The sequence below is a fragment of the Battus philenor genome, unplaced genomic scaffold, assembly GCF_028537555.1.
Source record: "Battus philenor isolate CCGP_79_NKW_IND1 unplaced genomic scaffold, ilBatPhil1.0.hap1 SCAF_28, whole genome shotgun sequence".
Taxonomy (NCBI): Eukaryota; Metazoa; Arthropoda; class Insecta; order Lepidoptera; family Papilionidae; genus Battus; species Battus philenor.
The window spans coordinates 7060498-7088430 of record NW_027181691.1 but is presented as its reverse complement, the minus strand read 5'-3'; the positions used below and the strand labels follow the sequence as shown (position 1 = coordinate 7088430).

At 33.5% G+C, this 27933-nt stretch overlaps 2 protein-coding genes across 2 annotated transcripts in view; one reads left to right on the top strand and one right to left on the bottom strand.

The window, feature by feature from the left end:
* Window positions 1–15631, bottom strand: part of RhoBTB (Rho-related BTB domain containing) — a 32088-nt gene extending 16457 nt beyond the window's left edge. Inside the window, exons 1-6 of the mRNA XM_068769443.1 lie at window positions 15509–15631; window positions 9358–9540; window positions 8861–8964; window positions 4434–4517; window positions 2222–2335; window positions 678–885 (exon numbers count right to left, since the gene is read on the bottom strand). Coding sequence (XP_068625544.1) covers window positions 678–885; window positions 2222–2335; window positions 4434–4517; window positions 8861–8964; window positions 9358–9537 — 690 coding nt within the window. The 5' untranslated portion in view covers window positions 9538–9540; window positions 15509–15631. The remainder of the gene's footprint in view (window positions 1–677; window positions 886–2221; window positions 2336–4433; window positions 4518–8860; window positions 8965–9357; window positions 9541–15508) is intronic.
* Window positions 15632–17013: 1382 nt separating this feature from the next.
* Window positions 17014–27933, top strand: part of LOC137925827 (uncharacterized) — a 40635-nt gene continuing 29715 nt past the window's right edge. The window contains exons 1-9 of the mRNA XM_068769286.1: window positions 17014–17429; window positions 18120–18270; window positions 18902–19061; window positions 19859–20122; window positions 20925–21138; window positions 22268–22421; window positions 25243–25411; window positions 26618–26785; window positions 27204–27347. Coding sequence (XP_068625387.1) covers window positions 17014–17429; window positions 18120–18270; window positions 18902–19061; window positions 19859–20122; window positions 20925–21138; window positions 22268–22421; window positions 25243–25411; window positions 26618–26785; window positions 27204–27347 — 1840 coding nt within the window. The remainder of the gene's footprint in view (window positions 17430–18119; window positions 18271–18901; window positions 19062–19858; window positions 20123–20924; window positions 21139–22267; window positions 22422–25242; window positions 25412–26617; window positions 26786–27203; window positions 27348–27933) is intronic.

Genomic DNA, 27933 nt, shown 5'->3' with positions numbered 1-27933 from the left:
AAAGGTTAAGAAAGGAGGCTTTCATATTCTTCTTATAAATAAACAATTGCTGGTTTACTACTTCATTAATACAGAAAAGATTAAGTATCAACAACGGAATCCCCAGGCTACGAACTTCAGTACGGCTTACCTCGTAATAGTGCTGATTTTCAGAAACGGATTGTTGTTTTTTTAAAAAAAACGACCTTTTTATATATTATGTACAGAGTAGTTAAAATCTAATTTAAATATTTAATATTTCCGAAATAAGTAAGTAGTAATAAATATGTTCGTGCCAAATCAAATTCCAGTGTCAACTCTTAATTATAGTAAGTGAAATACAATGTATAATAGTATTATATAATATTAATACAATTAGTATTTTTAGTCTTATTTCAAGTGTATTCCGTATGGAATAGCCATTTAGTTTACGTCATACTACAATGTTATAGTTCAGTTGGTAAACAGAATCTATCTAACCCTGAACACTCTTGATACGAGAGGACTGTATTTCAGCAGTGGAGATATAGAAATTATATAGTTTCTTAAACGTACAATCGTTTATATTTTACAATCTTTTAATTTAGAATATATCACTGGTCTGTATCTTATAGGAATAACATTCGAAATTGTATAGAATCTTATGGGAGGCGTTTTATAAAGTTTAAACTGACAATAGACAACGTATATAACCTAACCTGGAGTAAAGGTCGTTGAACCCGCTTCAAGTTGGTCATCCAGAAGCGTTGTTGCCTGCGAGCGATAAGTGCCGCCCGGATCGCGTTCTCGAACACCTCGTTCACACCGTAGTACGTGAACACTGACGTTTCGTAATAGTATATGCCGAACTCGTGCGCAAGCGCACGCCCTTGGTCCGGCATTACTAAATCACTTTTTCTTGGAGCCCTAAGAAATATAAAAACTTTTAAGTGATTAAAAAATTATTAGTTTATTAGCTAAATTATAACTTTTATGTTTTTTTTTTAGCAGAGACCATCGAGGAAATATAAAATCGGGTGCTAAATTTACCGATTAAACAGTTGTATCTGTACGAATGTCCTATACCCGTAGGTCCAAAATTAACAGAATACATAAAAATTAGTCTTACAAAATAGCCATAAAAATATTTACACTAATTTTATGATGCGAGATCGATACAGAAATGAGGCGATTCGCAGAAGAACCATACATCGGTGTAGCTCAACGAATTGCTTGTTGGAAGTGCGACATCGCTCGTGAAGCTGACGGCTGTTGGGGCCGAAATGCTCTCGAGTTCCGTTGACATGATCAAGTTCTCAAGAAGTTGCCGGATGCGAGTAGCGCAAGGCCGATTATTATGTCGATATGTGGGGGGAGACCTATGCCTTGCAGTAGACGTCTAACTGATGACATGAATAAATGAAACATTAAAAAAAAACAGCACCGGAACTCAGGCACGGCTATAAGGAATAATATAAAAGCTTTCTTCCTATGGGACGACTTGCAAAAAATTTCACATATTTTTAATTAGTGTCAATTAAGTAAATTGTTCTTATATATTAATATCACTATTTATGTAAGTTAACCGTCAAGATATTAAAAAAAGTAATCTCTAATTAAAAGAAAGTTTTGAGCCACTTTAGTTTCTCTTTCATAGAATTGTTGTAACCTAAATTTCGAATAATTATTTATACATAAAAATAAAATTAATTCATTACATGAACAACGCATTTTAAAGATATTTGTAAAGGTTTTTATTCGCGTTATTAATAGCCTTATGTAATTGGTTTACTATGATTACATACGATTTTAAAGAATTAAACTATAATAATATTGTTGTAGGAGGAAGATTTGTGTTATCAGTGATGACTTACGGCACCGAAACATGGTTTCTCACTTCGCGCCTCATTTGGAAGCTCAGAGTACGTAGCACGGGTTTTTTCTATGAAATCAAGAATAAAGAGATCCGTTGACGAACAAAAGAAACCGATATAGACTAGCGGATTGGCAAATTTAAGTAGCAGAGGGAGGGCTATATAACACGCAGAACAGATAGATGTTCTGGAGTAGATACTACAGATGGGAAAGTGCAGCGGCTACCATCTACCTACGGTGGACAAACCTTGTAAAGGTCGTCGAAAGACCCTAGGTGCGGGCTGCTTCTAACTGGTCTCATTGGAAATCTACAAGAGAGTCCTATCAGCAGTGGACGTTCTATGGCTGAAATGATAATGATGATGATCAAAGTTAACTTTGAACTTGCCTAATGAATGGGCTGCGATCTTTGCAGTAGTTCAAATAAGTTTCATCTCTGTACATGTAGCGGAGATCGTTCTTACACCCCACAAGCAGAACCGGCGTGTTTGGACAGAAGCGTCTGTTGACGAAAATTGATTAAAAATCAAATAATTATAAAGGTGAAAATAATAAGTATTAAACAAAAGCCATTTAATAATACTTTTGTAAATGCGTGATAAATAATAATAATTCATATCTATAATAATAACGTTTACAACAAAATAAAATCTTTAAAAAAAACAGCATGTTTTAATACGTCATTGTTTTAATACGAGAAGAAAAAATAAACTTGTAACACGCAGGTTTTCGTTTACGTAAAATTGGTTCTTTTTTGGGATAAGATTTACGCTTCCATGAAAATATCCCAGAAGCTATTTTCAATTTATCCGCGAAAAAATTCAGACCCTATGTTAAGGCAAGATTGATTAATACGGAATAATATTGTATTAAATATTATGTAACATTAAATATGCCTAAGATGAGTGCCATGCTGATTTTCACGTGACAAATCGACAATTTATAACAAGAAATAAAAAGTAAAATGTCGAGTTTTTTTACTTAGATCTTCTCGATAGAATCAAAATTCCGAATCTCTCAGTAGTCTATGTATAAATACATATTTCTATTTTTGTTATATTAATGCCTTGACTTTTCGAAGTTGTCTATTCGGCAAATTATTTTCGGCACTGTAAATATTACTTTAAGGAACAATACGTCGAAAAAGCGATATCAAGTTAGTATAAATAATTATTATAAGAACAATCAGATGGCCCCATAAATGAACGTAAAAATGATAGCTAATTTATTATAAAATAATTTTAAAAAAATATTTATACAAGTTATTGTATTCACGTATCTATAATATAGTTTCATACATTTCTTGTCGTTCGCAAAAGAAACCTTGACTAATAGCCCGTATATATCTCATAAAACTTGCTATTCAGTCTTAAATCAGCTATGTCACGAACAATATTAATGACAGATTGTCATCGGCCCCGAAAATATCAGTCACACAAGCTAAGGTTATAGTAAGAAATATTGTATAGCTCTTAAATTGATTATTTCGATTAATCTCTACAAATATATAAAATTAAAATATCTGTTTGTTATATTAAAATAACTGCTTTTAACTATATGCATACGTATACATACACTGTACTTATACAGAAACTACATTTTTTAAAATTTTGCCTGTCTGTTTGTTCCGACTAATCTCTGAAATAGCTGGACCGATTTTGACGGAACCTATACTAGCAAGTAGTTGATGTAATAAGAAGTAATTTGGGCAACTCTTGAAAACTCTTGAAAAAAAAAACTAAATAAGCTGATGAATTCGCGGACGCAGCAAGTCATAAATACATATGTACGATTTTTAAAGTTTGTTAATACTTTGTACAAGATTCTTATCGAAAAATAATTAAAAATTGTACAAAATCGAAAAATTTTAGAAAACACGACTATTGAAACAACGACCATTTGACAGTTCGCTATGAGCTTTGCGCGTTTGACAAATAACGCGACGCCAAGTATGCTAGGATGCTAATGTCAGTAAATACTGACGAAATATAAAGATCCAAAGATATTTTTTGATATTTTATATTTAATCATTAAATAAAGCGATCACCATTAAATATGTGACATTAATTATATTTTGTATTGCAAGGCGATATGCTAATAACTTTGGGCAGTACAAAGTCAGCTAGGTGTTAATATAATATAAATTACGAAGAGGCATTGAAACCAAAAACTAACTATAAAACAGTGCATATTATAGTTTTAGCTGGTTAATAGTATCAATAAATTATTATTTATTCTAATTAAACGTAAAAAAATATGTTAATTATTCGTCGCTGTCCTTATAGACGCCCACTGCAAGGCATTGTTCTCCCCCAAAGATATCTATGGGGGGATATACCATAATCGCCACGATTTGGCAGGCAGGTTGGCGATCGCAGTATTATGGTACGTGAAGGATGCCGCTGCTCATCTTCTGAAACTTGTTTGTGAGCTTTGGCAATCCTATATAATAAATGTACAAAGTGTGAATAATATAAAATTGTGTTTCGGAAATCAAACCCGTGACCCACGATCGCAAGCCTCAGTCCTCTACCGCTGTGCTACCACTGCTCATGCTGCTAAGTTATTAATAGTTGCGGTAAATAAATCGATGAGATTACCTTATTTCAGGATACCACATGGCCCCACAATTTCTCAATGATATTGGATTGGTGATTGAAAAACATAGCAGAACGACATCCGATCTGAAAAGAAAGAGTCAGTTTAGTGTAAATAAATTAAATATAAATGACATCTGAATTGTGTTTATTACAGATGTAGTATTACAAAATCTTGAACACCACATTGTTATAAACTGTGGTGTCTGAAAACGAAGGTTTTGGTTTTTTACCAGTGTGTGTTGCTAGTGATGACACATGGATCTGAAGTGGTCGTTGACGATGGGCCTTATAAGAAGGCTCGATGTCACCTAGAGGACTATGCTCAAAGCTTCGCTGCGAGATCACACCAGAGGCGATTCGAAGAACTAAAGTCATCGACGTAACTCGTAGAATTGCTCGTATAAAGTGACAGAGTGTGGCACATTACAGGTGCAACTGACAGCAGTTAGAACTGAAAGGTTCTTGAGTGGCGGTTGACGAGACATGGATAGGCCCCCAGAATAATCACCGAAATAATCAAGGTCGCGAGAAGTCGCTGTGTGGTCAGCTGAATTCAATCTCTGTGGCGATCTATGGGGTGGCCTATGCCTTGTAGTGGGTGTCTACCGGCTGATTTGATGATTATGATGATGATTAATGCTAAACATCAGGTAAACCTCACGATATTCTCCCCACGTCATAGTATAAAAAATAGTGCACAGAATAATGTTACGTAACATGTAAATTCTAATCCATCGACAACCGTATTAATGTAAGCCGAACAAAGGCTTCGAACACACTAGCAAAATACATAAATATAACATATTATATAATGCATTTATAAATATTTTTTGTTTACATTTATAAATAACAGGTTGTCAAATATCTCCCTTCCGCTTTTTTGCTCTTTATTCAATGCTTTATAAAAAGTGTTACAATGATCGGATTTAGTTCAAATATGCGCCGTTTTGTTCGATAATCTGTTTCCATCTAGACGGCAACTTCATAATACCTCCCTCGTAGAAGCCCCCGTCCTTATTTGCGAAGAACTCGGACAGCCACTTTTCACAAACCTCTTTTGAGTTCAACTTTACACCACCAAGGACGTTCGCCATGGACAGGAACAGGTGGTAATCACTTGGCGCTATGTCCGGGCTATATGGTGGATGTGATAAAACCTCCCATCCGAGCTCCCGTAGCTTCTGACGAGTCATCAACGAAGTGTGTGGTTTGGCGTTGTCCTGGTGGAACACTACACCCTTCCTGTTGGCCAATTCTGGACGCTTCTGGTCGATCGCCTGCTTCAAGCGGTCCAGTTGTTCGCAGTAGATGGTAGAATTAAGCGTCTGGCCATATGGAAGCAGCTCATAGTGGATGATTCCCTTCCAATCCCACCAAACACACAGCAAAACCTTCCTGGCCGTCAATCCCGGCTTGGCCACTGTTTGGGACGATTCACCGGCCTTCGACCACGACCGTTTTCGCTTGATATTGTCGTATGTGATCCATTTTTCGTCGCCAGTCACCATCCGCTTCAAGAATGGGTCGAGTTCGTTCCGTTTCAGCAGCATATCGCAGGCGTTGATTCGGTCCAGAAGGTTTTTTTGCGTCAAATCATGCGGCACCCAAACATCAAGCTTTTTTTGTATCCAGCCTTCTGCAGATGGTTTAAAATGGTTTGGTGACTAACTCCCATCTCCTGGGCGAAGTCACGAGATGCCACATGCCGGTCTAACTCGATGTAGTCCATGATTTGATCGGTATTTGTCGTCACAGGTCTTCCGCCGGCTGGCTTATCCATGGTGTCGTTTTCGCCGGCTCTGAATCGTCGAAACCATTCATCCGCGGTTCGAAGTGATAGAGTACCATCCCCCAAAACACCATTAATCTCACGGAACGTTTCTCTAGCGGATTTGCCTTTAACGAAGGAAAACTTTAAAATAGCGCGGATTTCGGCGTTAGTGAACTCCATGTTTACACGTCTATAACTGTTGAACGCAATATCCAAACTAATCATGCATAGCGTCGTTTTGTAGGTTATGTCAAGACCTTTCAAATTATGTATAGTATTGCCAGATACGAGCTCTGTAGCGCTTTGTACATAGCCGCGAAATTCAAAAGACAAAAAGGCGGAAGGGAGATATTTGACACCCTGTTATTTTAATATTATTTTTGTTATTTAATCATCATCACTATTTCAGCGATAGGACGTCTACTGCTGCACGTATATCTCCTTTCGCAGAAGCCTGCATCAAACGTTCCGAATTTGTATTTTTTTATTAATTGTAGAACAAAATACAGGAAATCACGTGTTTAAAAAGTAAATTTCACACAATCACCTGATGTGAGCGAAAGTATCGTAATGAAATTTTGCTCCCTTTTCTAAATCACCGTAAGAATCGAGCGTGTCATCACATAAAGGCTTTATATTATCTACAGATAAGTGCAAACAGTGGACTCAGATATTCGGGACCAAATATATATATAAGCATTATTGTGTTTCGATTCATATGGCGGTGAAAAGCATAAATATAATTATTGATCTCATAAGTAAAGGCATAAAAAGCAAAGTTATAGTATTATTAAAGTAGGGCATTTAAGAGTTTAATATAAATAAAGTAAAACGATGTTGTGCGAAGTAATCCCGAATTACCATTCCAGATGGAATACTTATATTGCCCTTAATTCTATAAGGATGCCATGGCATATTTAAAGTTTCTTATGTATGACCAAGACAAAAATACATATATGTGAGGGTGGGTCTAAATGATAGGCGATAAAATAATATTATAACTAATTTTTATAGAAAGAAAATCATAATACGTCTCATACAATGGCGGCGTAGTCGTGAGAGAGAGAAAGAGCTATACTTCCGAATTCATCCATCTCTTTCATTTAGGCATCGTTCAGAAATCATCTTACAGCCCGTTTACCAATTATAACATTACCACATTTAAATTTTTTTTCCTACATATATTCATCCCCAAAAGAGGGTTATTCTCTCTTCGCTCAAAGCGTGCTGCCGATCGAAGTCCATACAACTGTTTTGTAATAGGTTTATGTTATGGTTCATTTATGTTTTTTTGTTCATAGATATTCATCATGATTCCGTAACGTTCTGTGCTAATTTTTATGGTTTTTACAACATCATTAAATTCCCTTCTTGAATGATAAATTAGTACGCGTATATTGTACTAATTGAAACATACCAACTGATAGTAGCTAGTGTGTCTCTACAATATACAATACTTACCCCTATACAATACTTTGATATTTTTAATATGGGGTCGGTATTCAAAAGTATTATTAGTAGAATAATTAAAAATTCGCTTAGGTGGGGAGAGCAGTCTGGTCGGTGAAGGTGAAGGTGAACAAACGCCAATGCAATGCATGGAGAATTTACTTTGCTGCGTGGGTCGCCAGCCCCAGGACCCGGTCCCTATCCCTACAAAGCCATGAACCTGTCACTCTTTAGTAAATCAGTAGATGCCACTTGAACCTTCATACTTAATCGGCCGCTTGACCTAACGAGTCCAAATCATAATAAATAATAATAAAAACTGAAAACTGTAATAATGTATAATAAACATATTATAATGACCCGGATCTGTGATATTTGAGGAACGAAGACGAAGGAAGTAAGGCGATGAATGAACGGAAATTAGAAGAAGATGATAGAAGAGTACAGCAAATAAAAAGAAAAGATATAGTGTGCAAGAGGTCCTCAATAACGGGGGCCACTAAAAAAAATGAACACTGGGAGTAGAGACGTTCTTTATCCCAAAAATAATTAAATCACTATTGTTTTAAGTAAATGTAAATACCTGGTATAGACGGATTATCATTACATAGATGGTTTTGGATACCGATATTAGCCTCAACGCTTAAAATAAGCTTTATGCTTAGAGAGAGTAGAGTATTTTTTGGGTAATTTAGTTTAAATAAGAAAAGGACCAATATTTAGCCACTTTCGCAGATGCAGTCGTAGTCGTGCAACAAAGTGCACCGCCCGCTGATAAATGCGCATGCGGCAAACAATGCGAATTACACAACTAAAATCAAACTTGAATAAAGACGAACTAGAGACAAATATTAAAAATTAATAAATAATTCAAAATAATGTTATGTAAATAATAAAAAAACTGAAAACTTTGCTAAATTGTGATAATCCTAAAGTATTTATCATCATCTGAAACGAAAGATGCCCATTACAAAGCATAAACTTCCTCTAAAGATCGCCACGATTACCGGCCTTGCGCTGCCGCCACATTCAGCGACTTCCATTGAGCCCTAATCATAATATCACGCAATGGTTTCCTAAAACAATGCTGACCGTCACATGGTAACCAACATAACGTATGTCATTACAACATACCATAAATAATTCTGGCTCCGTAATGATAAGTATTCATATATTTAATTTTCACTTACAAATAATGCACATTTACCTTCCGTAAGCGAATCTCCTGTCCTTTTCATGGTCACCAAAGGTATCCCATAGCCTCAGTGAGACGTTGACACCGTCCACTACTTCCCATGATCTCTCTAGTACCTGTTAATATAAGATTTAGTATAAATATATTTGTCATTTATAAATCATACATATATTTAGAAGCACTTTTAACAAATCACTCTGTATTTCGCCAGCAAATATCAATTTTTAGGTAGTAATGTGTTGAATTTTCTAAATTAAATAAACACAAACATCATTACACATTTATTAAGCGATCTAATAAAAATGTATTGAAAAATAGGAAGTTAACAGGTAATTAGGCAAAAGATTGGCACATCGCTCATGCAAACGATGGCCGTTGAAACCGAGCGACCACGAACCGGTAGACGCAGCATGGGTAGGCCTCTCCCACTATGTAAACCGACGACGTAGTTAAGATTGCAAGAAGTAGCCATGGCACCTGTCTGACTGATATAATGAAAATTAACGTACATCTTTATAAATCCTGTATTGATCGATCGCCCACACAGTCGGTACATGCGTGGTCATGAGCTGAGAGAGCGAGACGTGCTTGTTGCACGCGCGTGCGCAAATCAGACGTGTTTTCCCGACGGCGGTGTCGCCTACCACCACGCACTTCACCAGCTCTTGGTGAGGCTGCTCGTTGTCCATTGCCTGGGAGAAAACAAATATATCATAATGAATTTCTCTTAATATTTTTTATTAAGTTGACTTATAAAACACCGATATACACGATTAGCAGCTAGAGGTGATTTACCTCCCAAAGGGTTCACATAACTACTAACCGTACTCGCGTGAGCGCTACATCCGTAAGGAAATCATCAAACACTCTGATCAAAAATACGAAAAATATCTGACTGTCAGGCCAAAGGCGTAGACGATTACAAAGCTTTTGTAAAAGAGGCTTGTGGCTCAACATTGGTGACATTATGGACAAAAAAATTATCAATATCAATAAAAATAGGATAAAACAGAAACCTTATGAAAAGTTATATGTTACACTTGAAAAAGATCACGATAAAATAAGCTTTTCTTTTCTTTCCGTAGATAAAAAATGTCTCTCCATCGATCCTTATCAAATAACAGTATAAATAACAATCCATATATGCGCATTAAAAGCATGCATATGTACTTATATTCAGATAACAGTAAAAAAAATTCTGTTAATGCTGCAGAAAATGTTTCTTAATAGCTAATTAATAATTCACAGGTGCATTTTATAAACATAAAATTCATTATCATTAATGAATTACATTACTCTTATACAACAATGTCGAACTTTGTGGTCGGAACATATGCTTTATATTAGTCTGGTCACGCGTTAGTAAAAAAACGATGCGTAATACCAATGTAAGCACGGCAACGCAAACCGTATAAATGGCATTACTTGTTTAATTTCAAAACTGAAAAAGAGTAAGATCAAATCTCGTTCACGAATCTGTCAAGGATTGAGTCTACATAGGATGTTTTAATTTGTTTTTTATCGAGTATAAAAAACAAAATTAAGTCATAAATGCAAGCTATTATAGCCGAGGATGATTCATTCAACATCTTTTCCGAATGTCACCCAAAGGGTGACATTCACAGAAAAATCGCGTTATTGCACTCAATTTGATTTTACTTTTAATATACTTTTAAAGTTATATAACTTTCAATGCTTTGAAATAGATTAATTATTAAGAGATTATTAAAAGATTCACTTATTAGTGTAAATTTAGTTTAATGATTTTTATTTTAATAAATAAAAAAAATGCTTAATATAAAATGTGGCTATTTTTAGTAGAAATTACGAGGAAAACAGTAAAAAAACTACCATCTCGTGCCATCCACAAAGTGCAGCAGATCTCTAGGATATGAGATCAATAAAAATCAAAAAACGTCATGTTATGATGTATTCGAATTTAAGATATGATCTAAAGAGTGTTACAATAAAAATATAATAAAAAAATATGTCATTTACATTTTATTTAAGAGTTTACTTATTGATTTTTAATGTATTTCGTAAAAGTTATCAAGACATATAAATAATTAAAGCTTTAAAATTTGTTATATTTATTTACCTTGTATAAAAGAAAGATATATATCAATATCTTTTGACAGTACAAACTCTATTTGAGCAACTGGTATTTAATAAAAAGTTAAAGCTTTTAATTTAATTTTATTTATAACAATTATCGTTTCATTATAGTGACTATGTCATAGGAATATATCATCATATACACTCGATTATTTCAATTATTTATTAAAATTATCATTAAACTAGAGTTTCATTACTTAATATAAAGGTCAAAGAATGTGCTAAATTATAACCTCAAAATCATCCCACCACGCCCACTACCTTCTCATATGACAATATCTATCACAGTATATTATTGCAGATATTTACTTAAACTAGTCTGTTCATAGTTTACAGAAGCAATTGCTACGCGACTGCAACATTATTAGTCATCGTAAACAATATACGTTGCAATGTCGCTGCATTATGAAAATACATTTTGCATTTACGTTGTCCGGTACCGTGTACAAGACATCCACTTAAGTATAATTTCCTTCTTTGTATTATTCATAAACGCGTAATAAGCATAATTCGTAATAATTTTCAGGGTAAATGATGAAAAAATTGTTTCATAATCATACCATTAAAACCAATGACTTCCTTATAAGTATGTATTCTAATAGTAAAAATCGTTAATATTATCAAAGCAAATTACATAAATAGTAAATAATTGGCAAGTTAAATTGGCACTGTGCAGGTCACAAAGCAAGAAGGTCCGATGGCCGCTAGGTCTTTAAGGTTCTGGAGTGATGACCACAGATCGACAAGCGCAGTGTAGGAGATATAAGGTGGACAGACATATCAAATACACAAACAAGTAAGAGATATAAGGCAACGGACTTCCTGCTATGATGATTACGATGATGAATTAATATGGCCTTTCGTCGTCAGCCGTGGAGAAGGCTGTGTTCTCTATTTCTCTTCGAGATCAAATCGAGTATAAGAAAATCTGTAAACGAACGAAAGCAGCCGATAAATAGCTAATTGGCAAGTAGAAGTGGCAGGGGCAGGCCACTAACTCGCAGAACAAATAGCCATTGGGGCCTTTGCATTCTATATTGAGAACCACCACACACAAGGTGGATAGTCGACTGCTAAGGTTGTCGAAAGACGCAAGATGCACGCAGTTTTCAACCGGTCCTATTGAAAATCTACTGGAGACTATCGTTAACAATGAACGACCTACAGCTGATATTATAATGATGAAAAAAAAAATTAAAATAGGCTGATTATTTTCGTCAGATGATTTACCAACATTATTTCGGATTGCACCTTCATCCAAAGCCCTTTTCAACCAATTTTTACAAACCCTTCTAATATAGCGTGTATATGTTTATGTAAAATAAGCAATTTGAAAAAACAATTCGTTCTATTTGTTCCATAACTTTCTCGCGAGAACGTTTATCGTCGAATATACTCTGCTGCGGCATATTAACTAGCGAGACAACTTTATACCGACGCATTCGTAATAAAATTTCATGAAGCCGGTTAAACAAGGCTAACTGTATTGTTTTTATTACTTAACAGACCCAGATAATATTGGAGTTAAGAATACTTTGCAACTTTGGCTTTAGCTTTAGGGTTTCACTCAAAACCATATTCCACAAAATATTGTGTAATAATTTAGTTGTTTAATAAAACAACTAAATTATTTTGTAGTGTAATGCTATCATTATTAATTATAAACACTAAGATTGGGTCCTACTGTATAAATATTTGTAAAACACCGTGCTCATAAAAAATACGTTACGGTACAGGAATTGCACGATCATTATAACCTCTATTGCCGGACATTTAGACGCATAGCGGGCATATATCCTTTTGTTTAAGAAATTCCTGCAAAACTTACTCTCCAAAATAAAGGAGGCTCCTTACTAATTTGGTTCACGTTCTTAGTGTTGCAAGTCACCATTTAAACACACCTAGATGGCGTACATCAAGTAATATCTCTGTCGAAATAACACCAATTGAATTTATTGACTTCAATAATGGCTTCCAAAATTAAACAATATTCGAATCTGAGTGCATTCTTTCGTAACAGAAATTTTGTTATAAATATTCATGTCCTAGTCCAATATATATAAAATATTTAAAAAAAAAACTAAATAATATAACATAATAATACTCAACATTATCATTGCGATTGCGACAAATTCTGTTAATTCGTATTATAAATCATTACAAAAAACTAATTTTTATTAACTAACATCAAGATTTGTTTTTCAGATATCAATATTTGTGCAAAATGCTAGGTTTGCATTGGCGTCTTGCGACATCGCGGATTTGAGACACAAAAGCCCTTAAGTATGTATTCTTAAGAAACATAGTTGATAACAAGACTAATAAAGAAAAATATTTTTTAAAATAATTTGTAGTAGTGTGTTCATTTGGTAAAACATCTTTAGATCAATTTTTAAGGGCTAAAATGTAACACAACATGGGTAACACACAGATTATTCATTAGTAACATAGTTTACTTATTTGATAGAATTTCAGTATTCAACAAATTTAACATAAAATCACAATTGAGATGAATGCTAAAATTGTAACAATATCACACTTTATTAAAGTTGCGAGTATTCTTAGTTCCACAGAGGACAGTTTGCTACAAAGGTGTGCATTCAATAAGTAACCACTACAAAGGATGACAGATGTCCTATAAAGATACACATACAAGTAGAAAATGTATTTATAGATCATTGTTGGTACATCAATTTGTCTCTATTCATGTCTGTATGCATTCCTTATCAGCAATGTAACATGTAAAATTGATATATGAAGTAGATATAGTCAATTTCCCTTTCATGCCAAAAACTATTCTTTAATACATATGCAAAAAAATAAAATAATGTGTGACTTAAAATATTTATTTTATAAAATAAATATTGTTTCTGTTATGTACAATGATTAGATACTGTAACATTCATCTTGTTGTAAGTAAATATGTATTCTGTTGGCTAATTCATTTATTTACCCTATATTGTAACTATCTTTAAGATATAGTGCAAATATCTTTTTATTTCCTACTGGGATGTGTTGTAACACAAGCCTCCTCCAGCTTTTCCTATTAATTTTTTAAAGTGCTGTTTGATTTTGAAAGGTTCCACTATTTGTCTGACCAATATTTCTTTGCTGTTTAATAACTGTTGGCTTATTATAGATCGCATTTGAAAAACATTATGTAAATGGATAAGTGAGGCAGGTAGGAGTTATGAGAGTAATATTACAAACTATATCAACTTGTGCCAGTAGACTCCATATATAATTAATTTTAAAACTTCATCATTAGTTGCCTCCCTTAGTTCTTAACCGAAAAACCTACCTAGGGAAATATGTCAATTTTACAATGCAACATCTCAGAGTGATAAATTTATTTCACAACAAACAGGTTTAATAACAATAGCTCATTGTTACAAAATTATGCAAATAGTATATGATATATTAAGTCACTTTCTTCTTATATAATATTTATTTTTTTAGGAAAAGGTTGTTTACAATGATATGAGATATGTATACCAAGTTTTTTTGCTCGGTAACAGTTACTAATACTTAAACACCTATTGACACAGTAATATGAGAAAAATATGAGTATATAGCAAACTCAGCAAGACTACAAGAATAACTTTTTCTTCTGTAATTGGATTATCACATAATACTAGACATGGTATTAAAGTAACATGTAATGATAATTCCAACACATTAATAAAGATTTATACATAAAAGGGTGTTTAAATTTATAACATAATTTTCCTATTTCAATATTTGATTCAATAAAAATAAAAATGCAAAATAATTAAAAAGGGTAAAATAGTTTTAAAAGGAAAAATACTTTTTACTTTTATATAAAGAGTTTCCCATGGTTTCAAATTAAATAAACTTTCATAACTTAGTCTTTTCAAAATAAGATCAAAAGTTAAGATCTATCTACTTGAATTAATTATACAACATAATTGAAACATAAAAATAGTTGAAACAACAATACAATATTTATTTGTTTATAACTAATTGAAATTGTGTATAGCACTGTCAATAAAAGTGGAAGAAAAACGATTAACCAGAACAAAGTTAGAGAAGAAATGTATAGAAGAAAAGTTTTACTTTTTGTATATTCTTGTAGGAAAAATATCATAACATGCACTTGTTGCTTTAAGGACTTGTGACCAAGAATTACTTCCATGAAATTTAATAAAACGTTATTCAATTAAAATAACAAAGAAAACAAAGAGGAAAAGAATTTTTTTATATAGTTATGTAGTATCCACACTTTTCTTTAATTTTAATTTATTATTATAATCGAAATAATGTCAAAATTTTAATTACGACTAATAACTACCTAATTGCCTTATATTATGTTACCATATGTTTCTTGTCCAATGAACATATGGTACATACACCTTTAAAGTAAGAAGTTAAATAAATCATAATGTATAGTTTTCTGTTGAAATAAAATTAAAAATAATCGTTTTAAAATAAATCTACATTGTAAATATATACATATTTATTAACATACATTGCGCAAAATCCAACTCCTTCGTAATGAGCTATTATTAATTTAAAAATACTTACGTTTCTTTGGCTCCTTTATATTTTAATAGCCTGTACTGATCTGAACATTTTCACAATGTTTCACTAGAGATATACACGCATTAACACAATGTAAGCAAAATTAGCTTAAAGAAACAGCCGTGAAAAAGTTGATCTGTCGTATCTAACCCGAGCTGTAACAGTCTGAAGTTGATTTTGTAGCAATGCAGTGTTCTGCGCATGCTTTATGAATGAAGAATCCCTTGCGCAGATCCTCTATAAAACCGGGCGAGCACATTTTAATTTTATTATTGACAATCTCTAACGAGTCAACGAACTTGTAGGTGGACGTTGTTTCAGTAAATTTATACTGGCTATAGACCATACTGTGTCACCTGGACAAGAGTTAATATAAGAAAATAAACTATCTATTTAATGACCAGCGTTTACAAAAAGAAAATATGAAAATTGTTGCTGATGCTGACTTAGTACTAACTAAAACTCATTTTCATGGTGCAAAAGTGTTCTTTTGCATTTATGTTAAATGTTACACTAGACAACTAGATTTATTTATTTAGGTTCACCAGCATCACACATAAGTTAAAAGTACAGTAAAAGTTAACATATAAATAATGTTTCCCTTGTGTGTTCCTTTATAGGTGACACATTAAAAATATACTATGTACATCATTGTGGAAAAAAAGATAAGATCACATCAAATGAAAAAAGTAGACGAATGCTATAGATCATAATAATCTCTAAGTCATAATAACCACTATAAACATCTAATCCTCTTGCATAAGAAAATGAAAAGCGCCATATTAACTTTGGTCGGCGAATAAAAAATAATTATATTATAGATTGTATAGTTGTTGGATTCAAGACATAAATAAAAATTGAAAAAAAAGCCTAAAAGATAAAAGTAACGGAAGTCCTAAAGTTTACTCTTTTATTTGATATAAATTATGTTAAAAAACTCGGGTAATATTTTATGTGATATAACTTTCACCTTTCAAGCGCCTACTAATTTTTTGCAAGCAATAATATCGTTTCAACTATTGCACTTTCAGTTTCAGACGCATAGTTATAAGTTATAATTTAACTTTAAAGTAATACATTTTTATTTAATGAAGGAAGCTATTTGTTATCGTTTCTGTTCATATATATTTTCATACAACCAAATAATAATATTGGTTTGTTGGTAAAAAAATTACTGCTATAAAATTTATTTTATAGGTATGTATATACATTTAATTAAAGTTCTTCTATGATATTTCAGAAAATAAAAGCCGGTGTCATAAGAAAACAAGAAGTATTATTTCTAGCTTCCGGTAGCTCTTGACATTGGCTGCTTACAAATGAAAAAGAATAAAAAGTTAAAGAAGGTAAGAATTTTTGTCTTCATCCTTCTGTCAAGTGATGATTTTGTGAAAAATAAACTGTGTTTTACATTTTAAAAAAGCATTGTATGTCGGGACTATGACGTCGATTATTTTTAAATTGGTTTATTTACAAGATACTTAACAAATACACCTATTCTTTCGAAAATGGCTAATTTCGCATTATTATGGAAGGCAAGGATCATTGAGAAATGTAGATTAGAATATGAACAGGAAAAAATTAATTCAGTGTTAAACTCTAATGTGGAAATCCCTAGAAATACGTTGACTAAGAAATGGTCACGTAGCTACAATATGAAAAAACGTTTGATTGAAAGATTTAGAAATCTATACCCAGAAGGCTCGTCGGTATCAAATTTTTTTGTTTATTTGACAACTGATCAAACATTTCCCAATTTTTTGATGAAAAGTGTTATCGGCTTCATTGGAGGAATCGTCTTTACATATCTTTGCTTTATGTTTTTCGTATTTCAATTATCGATATCGCTAATGCACGCAACTATTATGAGTTCTATCATCGGGGTTTTACTCACTCTAGGTTTGGCCTTCAGTTATCGAGTAAGGTAATAATTTTTTTTTTATTATAGTGTAACATTTTTTACGCAAAAATCCTTTCCATTCGATATATCATACTGCCTACGTTGATAGGTTAAATCAATTTCATTCATTCGTGAATAAAATTTCATTGCACAAAATCTATAACTACATTTTTACAAAAACAATATACTCGCAGTATCTGTGAGGGGGTGGGTATATAACGAACTGCCGCGCACGTTCCCCGAGACTGAATCAGTTGCTCATTTCAAGCGGAACTTGAAAACTCTTTTGGTCGGTAAATATTGTACCATTAAATGCCATCGACACTAAATCGACTATTAAAATCCAGTGTGAAGGTCGCAGGGGGATCATAGACAGTGGAAAACGCTGGTTTATAACATATGAAATTCAGTTATTGTCTTTGCCCTTTAGGCACTTTATACCAATAAGTAGGGTATATGTATACGTAATAAAATAATAATAATATTGTATATACACTCAAACACAAACATATATATATATATATATATATATATATATATATATATATATATATATATATATATATATATATATATGTATATAATTAGTTATGTGTATATATAAAAATATTTGTAGATACATATACATATGTATATAAGTATACCATCATATACCTTGGCAAAAAAGACAATGTTTTGAATTAACCCATAATCAATATTAAATATTTGTTTCAGATGTTTAACATTTTTACTTGTACCGCAATTTTTCTCTCGAGTTGGGAGATATACACTGACTTGTTATGCGCTCGTATTGATTCTTACGGGCCCCGCCACAAATACCCTAAAGAATTCAGAGGTGCTCTCGGAATCGATGGCTTGTAACCAGGTAAAATAATATTTAAGAAAAGAAAGCTTTATCAATTAGTAACAAAGTCAATCTATCTTACAAACCAAACGATAAACTATGGGTTCAGGTTATTTTATTTTATTAATTATTCTATTTAATTAATTGTTCTATTTAATAAATTTTAAGTAATTATTTATTAAAATTTATGAATGATTAAAAAGTTTCACTTCATAAAACTTAGAGACTTGGAATTTTTGGAATTGAAAAAAAAAACGTTTTTTCAATCATCACACAGCACAAAAAGGTTGAAGACTGCTAGTAGCAGTTTCAATATCGGAACTCTGAACTTGGGCCATTGCAAAGATGTTTTGCAGACTTAAAAGGCAATCTAATTCTTATGTCTCTTGGTTGTCGGTTTGGATTGTTACTTTATTTGCGTTTAGCATTCAAATTCAAGGTGCACAAGAATGCCGAAATCTCGTCGCAATCGGTTACTAAGGACGGACTAAAAGCACCAAAAATGTGCAGAAAATGTTGGCGACATATGCCAATTCAATGTCAAATTATTACTGGTTAAAAATTGGTTAAATAATTAATGTTAAATAAGCTCGATTTTGAATATCGTATACGCAAAAAGTATTCACGTGTTTAGAAAGGATATATTTTTTAGGAACAAATTAAAATAAGCGTGAAGCATATCACTGATTCTATAAAGAATCCATTTAACGCAATGAAAGATTGGATAAAAGTAATGACGGAGGGAATAAAAGGTGTTACTAATAAAGTGAAAACACTACTAGTGTCAACTAACAGGATGGTGATAACTATAGGTAAGTTAATTTAAGTTAATTAAATTACTTTTAAGGTAGGACATTTTTTAAATTACGAAGTTAATATTAATTTTTTTTTTCGTTTATATAAAATCAATAATTTCAATATTTACTTTTTATGGCCATTGCACTACCTTGTGATTATAAGCGATGAAGTAATACTGCAAACCAATCAACGAGAACATAAAGAGTAATATGATTCTACACAAAGTGTACATCTGCGTATATTTCTCGATCGTTTTTTTTCATTATTAAAGGAATTATCCATAAAGAAACGCTTTAACGGAATCGATGACGATATTTTTATATCATACCTGTTTTCTTCTGGGCAGTAATAACAGTGTCTAGAATCCACAGTGCCTCTTTTTGACATTCCAGACCCAGCGAGTATGGTGCATCTGTGGCATTTTAGTGTCTAATTTCGGTTGAACCAGTATTCTGTCGAAATTATCTGATTGTCTACAGTTGATTTGGCTAAAATAACTTCAGAGACTCATTGATAACATATAAATCTATTATAAAATATATTAAAAAAAAACAAATTCTATTTGCAGTCACGTGTTACTGAAAAACACGCACTGGTGAAAAAAACACTCGCCAAACTACTGCATTGCGTATAATACACCTGGCGAGTGTTTAATTTCAATAAACAGCTAAAAGTGCCAATATTTCTGTATATCTGCATGATTAGAAAACACTAGTAACAATACTGGTTATGGTTAATGTCTTAGCTATTAATTACATTACATTGAAAAAAATGGTATTTCAGAGACTACTAAAACCCTATAAATTTTCAGCAAGCATTCTAGAATCATCATTTCCATGGCTTAATACAGTCACAACAAAATGCAACTCAAAACTGGGAACCCCTTATCATTATTGCTCCCGCATGTTACGCGAATCGGATTCTGATAGCACTCACCAACAACGCACTAAATTGCCTCGGACCTGTGATGTTACCTATTTAGCTGACGTGTCATGCTACTCCCTGAAACCTCACAAGAGAATATGTGAAATTGCCGACTACACAAGGACCACAATTGTTGCTACGATGAAAAGAAGTTAGTTGCACATGACGTTTTGTATTTATTTTTTCATGAATAATGCTGTTAGGTCTTTTAGACGTGACTGGATGTAAGGGAATAGCCCACAAGAACCTTGGCTCCACCTGAACTATGTACTTAAAAAAAATTAAAGCGCTTGAATAAACTTGTGGAATCGAAAGTATTTTTGACCAATAAAAAGCCGTACGCTAAAACTAAAACCTGATAAATCAGCCAACCATAAAACTATATCGAGCTTATAGGTCAGAAGCCACTATTACGAGTGAACCGTATTTTCTCTTAGAGAAGTTTCAGTCTATTTCAAATCTATAATTTTTGGTCGTCTTATTTGAATCTTATCAATTTGTCTATGAAATGCAGACGACCAGATTACAGATTCGAACGAAAACAATATAAAATTGGTGTTATGTTAAACATTACCGATTCTTTATGCCTATGTAGATTTACCATTTCTAGTCATTGTTTACAAAAACTTTTCTCGGAATTGTATGATCAGATTCTTCGACGCTTTACGCTGAAAATTATAGCAGGCATTACATTGGTGTGTATGAAAACGCAATGCGTAAGGAGCAATGTTTTAGCCCATAAATCCATATGTATTCGTATAATGAAATATATGAATGAATTCACCGAGAAGACACTATATAAAGTAAAGTAACCACCGAAGCCAATTTTACTCCTAAACTTTAATTAGGATCGAAATCTAGTGCGTTTAAAAAATCTTTCTTGTGAACGCTTTCTCTTAAAAACTCACGAATAAAGAGTAGAAATTAGTGTAAAAATCGAAAATTCTGTTTAGAATTTCAAAACTTCGCAAACCGCATCCAGTCGTTGTTCCTCGTCAAAATTCACGTCCACCACTCCTACTCGTTCAGCAGCAACGCAAGCCGCTCGGCCAGCCAAGTGGCTGCCGGCATCGTCACTGAGATTAGAAACAGAGCTGACCCACTCTTGACTTGGTTGTCGTGGAGCTCCTGTGTCACAAGCCTTTTTCTATTGCTTATTATTTTCAGGTAAGTCCGCTTTCTGCTTATTTTTTAATTTATGCTTGCTAGTGAAATGCGACAGGTCAATAACTTTTAGCAGTAAAAAGTCTGCAGGGTCAAATAGTAAACAATAAATAATTTTGATATATATTAATCCGAAATTTGAAAACGATCCTTATTTAATATTACCATTATGTTATTTATTATATCTGAAAACATTGAGTTTTTGATAGGCTGTACCATACATATATCTCTAAACAATTAAGATATGATGATTAGTAGTATGCTTGATGGTAAGATAAAGCCGACTCATCGTCAAGAGGTAGTATAGGGTTTGAACCCATAATATATTTGTATCTCTACATCCCAACGTAACTCTGAGTCATAATGTAGCATTTTTTAAAACTTCGGCGCTCTCAAAGCGAATTATAGTAATGTATAAACATTATCTATGGAACCGGCGTTTAGAATTTGCTCGCTGTCTTTTTTAGTGGAAGCTATAAAAACTTGCTAAAAATATTTAAGAACTATGGGCGGCAGCGTTCGAACAGATTTGCAAGCGTTCACCAAATTGTATGTTTGACATACAATTTGGTGAACGTGGTAATAATAGGCACATAACTCCTGTGTGAAAGATAAAAAGACCCAAGTTCCCGGCAGCTCCAGTAACGGCGAAGCTGAGGGTATTGAGAATCTCCGGCAGATGCCCAGACTCTGACGACAGGTTTTAAAGTCCTTGAGTGGATTGGCGAACGCAGAGTAGAGCGTCCATCTAAAAGGTTGATACAAAACGCTCCAGCCGCAAACCGGTCGTATTGAACATCTACGATGGAGGTCCAGCAGCGGACTTCCTGAGGGTAAAATTATGATGATCATACATTAGAAAATCTGTATCAAAACAGAGAAAGTAGGTACAAGTGTATAAATATAGTAAAAGGCTACTCAGTTTTTTTTACCTAGACGGTATATTGATAAAAAATATACTACCGCGAAGAAAAGATGTTTCAATTCATAAAATTAAACAAGGGTTTGATAATGAAACAAGTAGAGATATCAATATGAGTATTATGCTATTATTTATTAACTGCCAAATGCAGAGGTCTTATCCTTATCTTTTCTACATAATGCATAAATGAAAAGATTAATTAATTCGCAGAGCTAAAAATTACCAGCACATGTACGAAACGGGATCGCGCTTCGACAATCGCTACATTACTAAAGAGCTACGTAACCTTGATTTTGAAAGGCTCAAAGAAGGCAAAGAAACAATTCTGCCGCTGAATAGGAGGGAAAAAGCGAAGTATATTACTGTAAGTGCTGCTCGCTGATGATATTCGTTAAATTACGAAAGTATTCCAAGTTAGTGAGATTTTTTTAAAAACCATACTATTACGTAAAGGAAAATGCTGCCCGTATTCACTCAATGCGCAATTCCTTGGTAATTTCAGTGTTCTTTTTGGCTGTTTTACCCATGTGTCTACCCTAATACACCCGGTGGGTGCCCGACCCCTAATAGGTGGATCGACGACATAGTCAAGGCCGTAGGATGTCAGTGGATGCGGAAAGCGCAAGAAGTAATCGTAGTGACCAAAGGAAGGCAAGGAGGGCTATGTCTTACAGTGGGCGTCTATCAGCTGACATGATGATGAAAGAGCTATTTTACTTTCGAATATATTTTCTGTATACAAAATATGAGCAGTGCTAGCCCAGCGGTAAAGACTGAGACTTATGATCGACGGTCGCCTGTTCGATTCTCTGGATAGAATTTTATATAATTCACACTTGTGAATTAATTATAAAGGATTGCCGCTGCTTATAAACAAGTTTCCAAAGAATAGACAGCAGCATCCTTTGCATACCATAACACCATCGCAGTATGGTCACCAACCTGTCGCCCTGTCAATATAAAATAGTCTTGATTATTAGAGTGAGTACGAGGATCTCTTTGAAAGAGTGGGTGTCTCTCGATTGTGATGGTTAAGACCATCTCCTAGAGAAAGTCTTAATTCTCTTTAGTTTATATATGTCAGATTCGCTTTAAATTATAAACACTCCAACCCTTTATCATCATCATCATCATTTTAGACCTAAGGCATTTACAGATACAGACATAGGTGGCCCTTAACCCTTCTTTGCATGGTGATGGAAATTTCCATCATAACATTTAGTCAACAAAAAAAGATACTCAAAACCCTTGTAACGTAAATTTGTTGTTGCTCGCAACTTTTTAAGCGACTATTGCGTACAACAAAACGCGGTTGGTGAAAAATAGCAAAGGTCACTGTGAATTACCAGACCTAGAACTTGTTATTCTGCTGTTTGTTGAGACTGAAAGAAAGGAGCGAGATTTTAAATTGTTTTATGGAAATAAACGGAGATATAAAATACAATAAAAAATGAAAATGAGTGGAAAAAAGGTTTGTTTTCATGTTTTTGTTATTTTATGTACAATTTATATCAAAACACTATAAATGAATTTCTCAAAACGTTGTGATAGAAATTTACATCATTATGCAGTAACTTCACTTGTAATGTATGGGAAATTTTTTTTGTAAATGTTTATTTTATGTTGTTTTTTGGGGAAACTTGAATGAAAGAGATATTGCAGATTATCTTTGTAAGTTATAAGGCGGTTGGCTCTCAGAAGATGGCCTTAATGACCAAGATTCCGATGATGAAAACCACGATGCTGATGAAATTATAAGTGTTACAGGAGGAGAATGACGATGTGGATGAAACTGCTGACGTTGAACCTCCTCTTGTAAAACCAGACGATCAAGAACCCTCTCACACATCAAATTCATCTAATTTGCAGTCTTCATCCAGTTTTTCATTTGACAAAAGAAACTTGATTTGGAAAAAAAGGAATCTGGTGTGTGACACAGATAAAATTACTTTCTTGGGGAGTTCTGCTGCTTCAGGTGGTCTATCACACCTACAAACTCCATATCAATGTTTTAACCATTTTATCACTGAAGATTTTATCAAAACATTACTAAAGGAGACAAATTTATATAAAAAACAGAGTAATCCCAGTTCATCTATATCATTTACAGAATATGATTTGTATAAGTTCTTTGGTATATTATTAAACATGCCAGTAATCAAATTTCCTAGCACAAGATCATACTGGTATACATACTGATATTACTTGTGCGGTTATTGTCCAAGAATACAATAAACATATGGGAGGAGTAGATCTCATGGATAGCTTTTTGGGCAGAAATCATATAAAAATGGGGTCTAAAAAGTGGTATTTGCGTATTTTTTCCTTCTATTTGATCTTGCTATTATAAACTCTTTGATTGTTTATAAAAAAAATGCTCAAGAAAGTGATGAACCTAAAAAGAGTCTGCTTACAATGGGCCAATTCAGAAATGAATTGTCCTTTGTGCTATGCAACAAAGGAACCACCAAAGCAGCTAAAAGAGGGCGTCCTGGTACCAGTGTACTAGAAGAAGAATTATAATCAAAAAAAGAAAAGGTTTTCCAGCTCCACCACCTCCAAAAGACATAAGAAAAGATGGTGCTGAACATTGACCAAAAGTAGGTGGGTCACCCCGGTGCAAATTTCCCAAATGTAAAGGCTATTCTACAATTTCGTGTAATAAATGTGGCGTCAATTGGTGCTTAAATAAAATAATTATTGTTTTTTGAATTATCACTAAGAATAAAGAAGACTAAGTAAACAACTTTTTTTATTTATTTAGTACCGGGCTAAATATGTGAAACTGCATGATGATGTAAATTTCCATCATATTGTTTTTTACATAATACATATTTTTATTCACACTAGGATTTTTTTAAATATTTTTCCTTTAATCTAGAGCATTAATTACATCACCCAGATTTATTTAAAAAAAATAGTAAAATTCATGCAAAGAAGGGTTAAAGATTTGCATCAGAACCCCTTAGAAGCGAGGTACAACCTTTAACACCTTCGAACACAAATCTCTGCTTAACCGCTTTCTAGACAACCTAGTACCTGATCAACTACGAATCATTCATCAATTTATAATACAGTTGCCTACAAGATTTTTTATTTTAGATTTCATCTAGCCTCGTTAATTATTTCACAGACAGGAATTTTCGTGCTCAGTGATAAAGATTTATTCCTTTTTTTACTTTAAGACAACATCATTTAGACTGCTAGCGTCGGAGAGAGTGCATCTTACACGCTCCGTTGTACACATGGTGATCACGACATTCAAGTTGCTTATCCACATGGCGGCAGACTACAGCCTGTACTGGGTGTTGATGACAATACGCTACAACTGGAGATTTCAAACGCCTTTACAACGTGAGCCTATGAAATTTTTAATTTCATCATTTCAGCCGTTGGACATTCACTGTGGTATATAGACTTACCCCTTAGGTTTCCAATAGGATCGCTTTGAAGCAGGCCTGCATTTAAAGTTTTCTGGCGATATTAACAAGTACCGTGAAAGTCATTTATTGAAGAAGACTTTTTTTATTTTTAATTAACTACCACAGTTAGATAAAAATAATATCAGAAGCATGTTTTGTGTACAAAAACTAATCTAATATTTATAAAATGAACAGCGACCGGGGTGATAGAAAATTGTCAAACTTAAGATGGCTATCCCGGAATCTAGAAATAAATTCAAATTTAAAAAGCTCAAAGTGAAAGTGTATCTCAATTTTTGTCGTCTTTTATACATTAATTATTCATTTTATATATTTATTTATATTATTATTACAATAAAATTATTCAAAGTGACCACTTGTGTACGTCATGAGAAAATTGAAAAGAGTCCAATGTGATGAGAGAAACTATAATCAGACTGAACTGAGGCATCCTCGTTTAACGCTACGAGTGTACCAAAAGCGCTTTGTACTGTGTAGAGCCTGCAACAAACTCAAACGAATTGTATTTCGTGGTCACTTTTACAATACTCTTAAAGCAGTAGTTATAGCAATTTATTTTTAAGATTTTTTTATTTAATGACCTTATGTTTATTAGTAGATAATTTAAAGACATTAAAAGGGCGTGTATAACGTATACAGTTGCCTACAAAATTGTTACTAATTCTGTGAAGTCAAGAGAAAGGCAGGAAACTTTTCTTAATTTCTGATGCAAATCTGATGTACTTCTTTTTTGAACTTGTTGATATTACCATGTGCATAGATCAGATTGTCATGTATAATTATGTTAACCTGTCTTATCTGGAGATATATCGCCTGTAAGAGTTTAAAATATGATTGATTTTTTTAGTAATCGTAATAGGTAACGTCCATGTTGAAATATATTTATATTTACACACGTATATATTATCATTTATATATAATTTTTTTTTCTTCTGATTCGTGTACGGCTTTGTTTTGTGTACAGTCCACAGCGTATGGGATACTCCTCATGTTCACACGTGTTATGATGATATGGAAATAAAGTTTGACTAAAATCACTATTGTAGAATTAAGACCGTAAATACTAACAATAATTGTTAATTAAAATGTATGGTTAATCTCCGTCGTTCTCTTGTAGCTGGACCAACTGACGCAGGCGTAAAGGTGGCTGGGTCGGGACCGGTGGCAGACATGCTGCGTTCACTGATTAGTTTTCTGACGCTTCCACTATCAACGCCGCCTTCATCGACAGTGTCTTGTCTTCCTAATCCGTACCCACCTGATTTATACCGATACACTCAAATTGGTAAGTTAATATATATTTACCTCAAACTCTCAAGTTCTTTCAGTTAAGAGCTGTTTCGAATACTAACAAATATTTTATAAAAAAGAATTGCCAAATTATAACAAGAGACCAGGTTCGGCCTCCTCGGCCGCCATGACACAGATATTATAGACGAGTGATAACCTAAGCGTCTACTCAATCTGGTGCAGTCGTAGTATGTAGCGGTCCGCGCAGAGGCTTTCTCGACCTTCGCTACCTTAAAGCAGTGCCCTATCCCCTCGCACCCATGGAATCTGCAAATGCCACTTTGGGCCAGCAGTGCAAAGTTAAGACAAAAAAATCGCTTTACCTAGTGGTGGATCTACCCACGCTGCGTCATAATAATAAGATAATGATTGGTAGCTGTATTGAAGAGGTTAATGTGTTATTATTTCCATAGGAGTGCTAATTTTCCTCCTGTGGTTCTTCGCTCTCTTTGAACCCTACGGACTTAGACTGAGCCATGTTATAATGGGTCACTACAGACCCGAGCGCGCCAAGGCGAGAGCGTTTTGGCTCTATAATCATATTTTAAGGAGCAGAGGTAAATAATCTGTAGTAAAAAAACAGATACAAATTCATTCCGGCTCTGATGAGACCGTAAATGTTAATAATGCATGTAATCAATAAATATTAAAAAAGGATATCCGGTTCAAAAGAAAATATAAAGTATCGGCTACAATAAAAAAGATTAATTGTTGTTTTTAACTGAAGTTATATTTTTTTATAATCAAAATAATATACCGGAAGTCCGTTTCTGTCATCTTTATAGACGTAGATATGATCTTTATCTCTACTCCAACCACCTGGTAAGAACTATGTACCTTTTTTGTTCAAGTAATCATAATTATACAGTGTAAAAACGTCGACTTTTTATTTTCACTGCGAAATTATTCTATTCTGAATATTCAACATCATGCAAGGGAGTTACACGCCCCAATTCCTTTTATCATTTCACCGTGCGCCGAGGCGGCCGCTACCTACAATGTATAATGTGCTATACATATTTCAGTATTTTTTTCGTACACTGTTGACTTTATATAATAGAGCTCCGGAAATTTTTAATTTTAGAACTCTAGTACTATGTTTCTAATAATTTCTAAAACGTCCTAATCTAACGACGTTCCGAA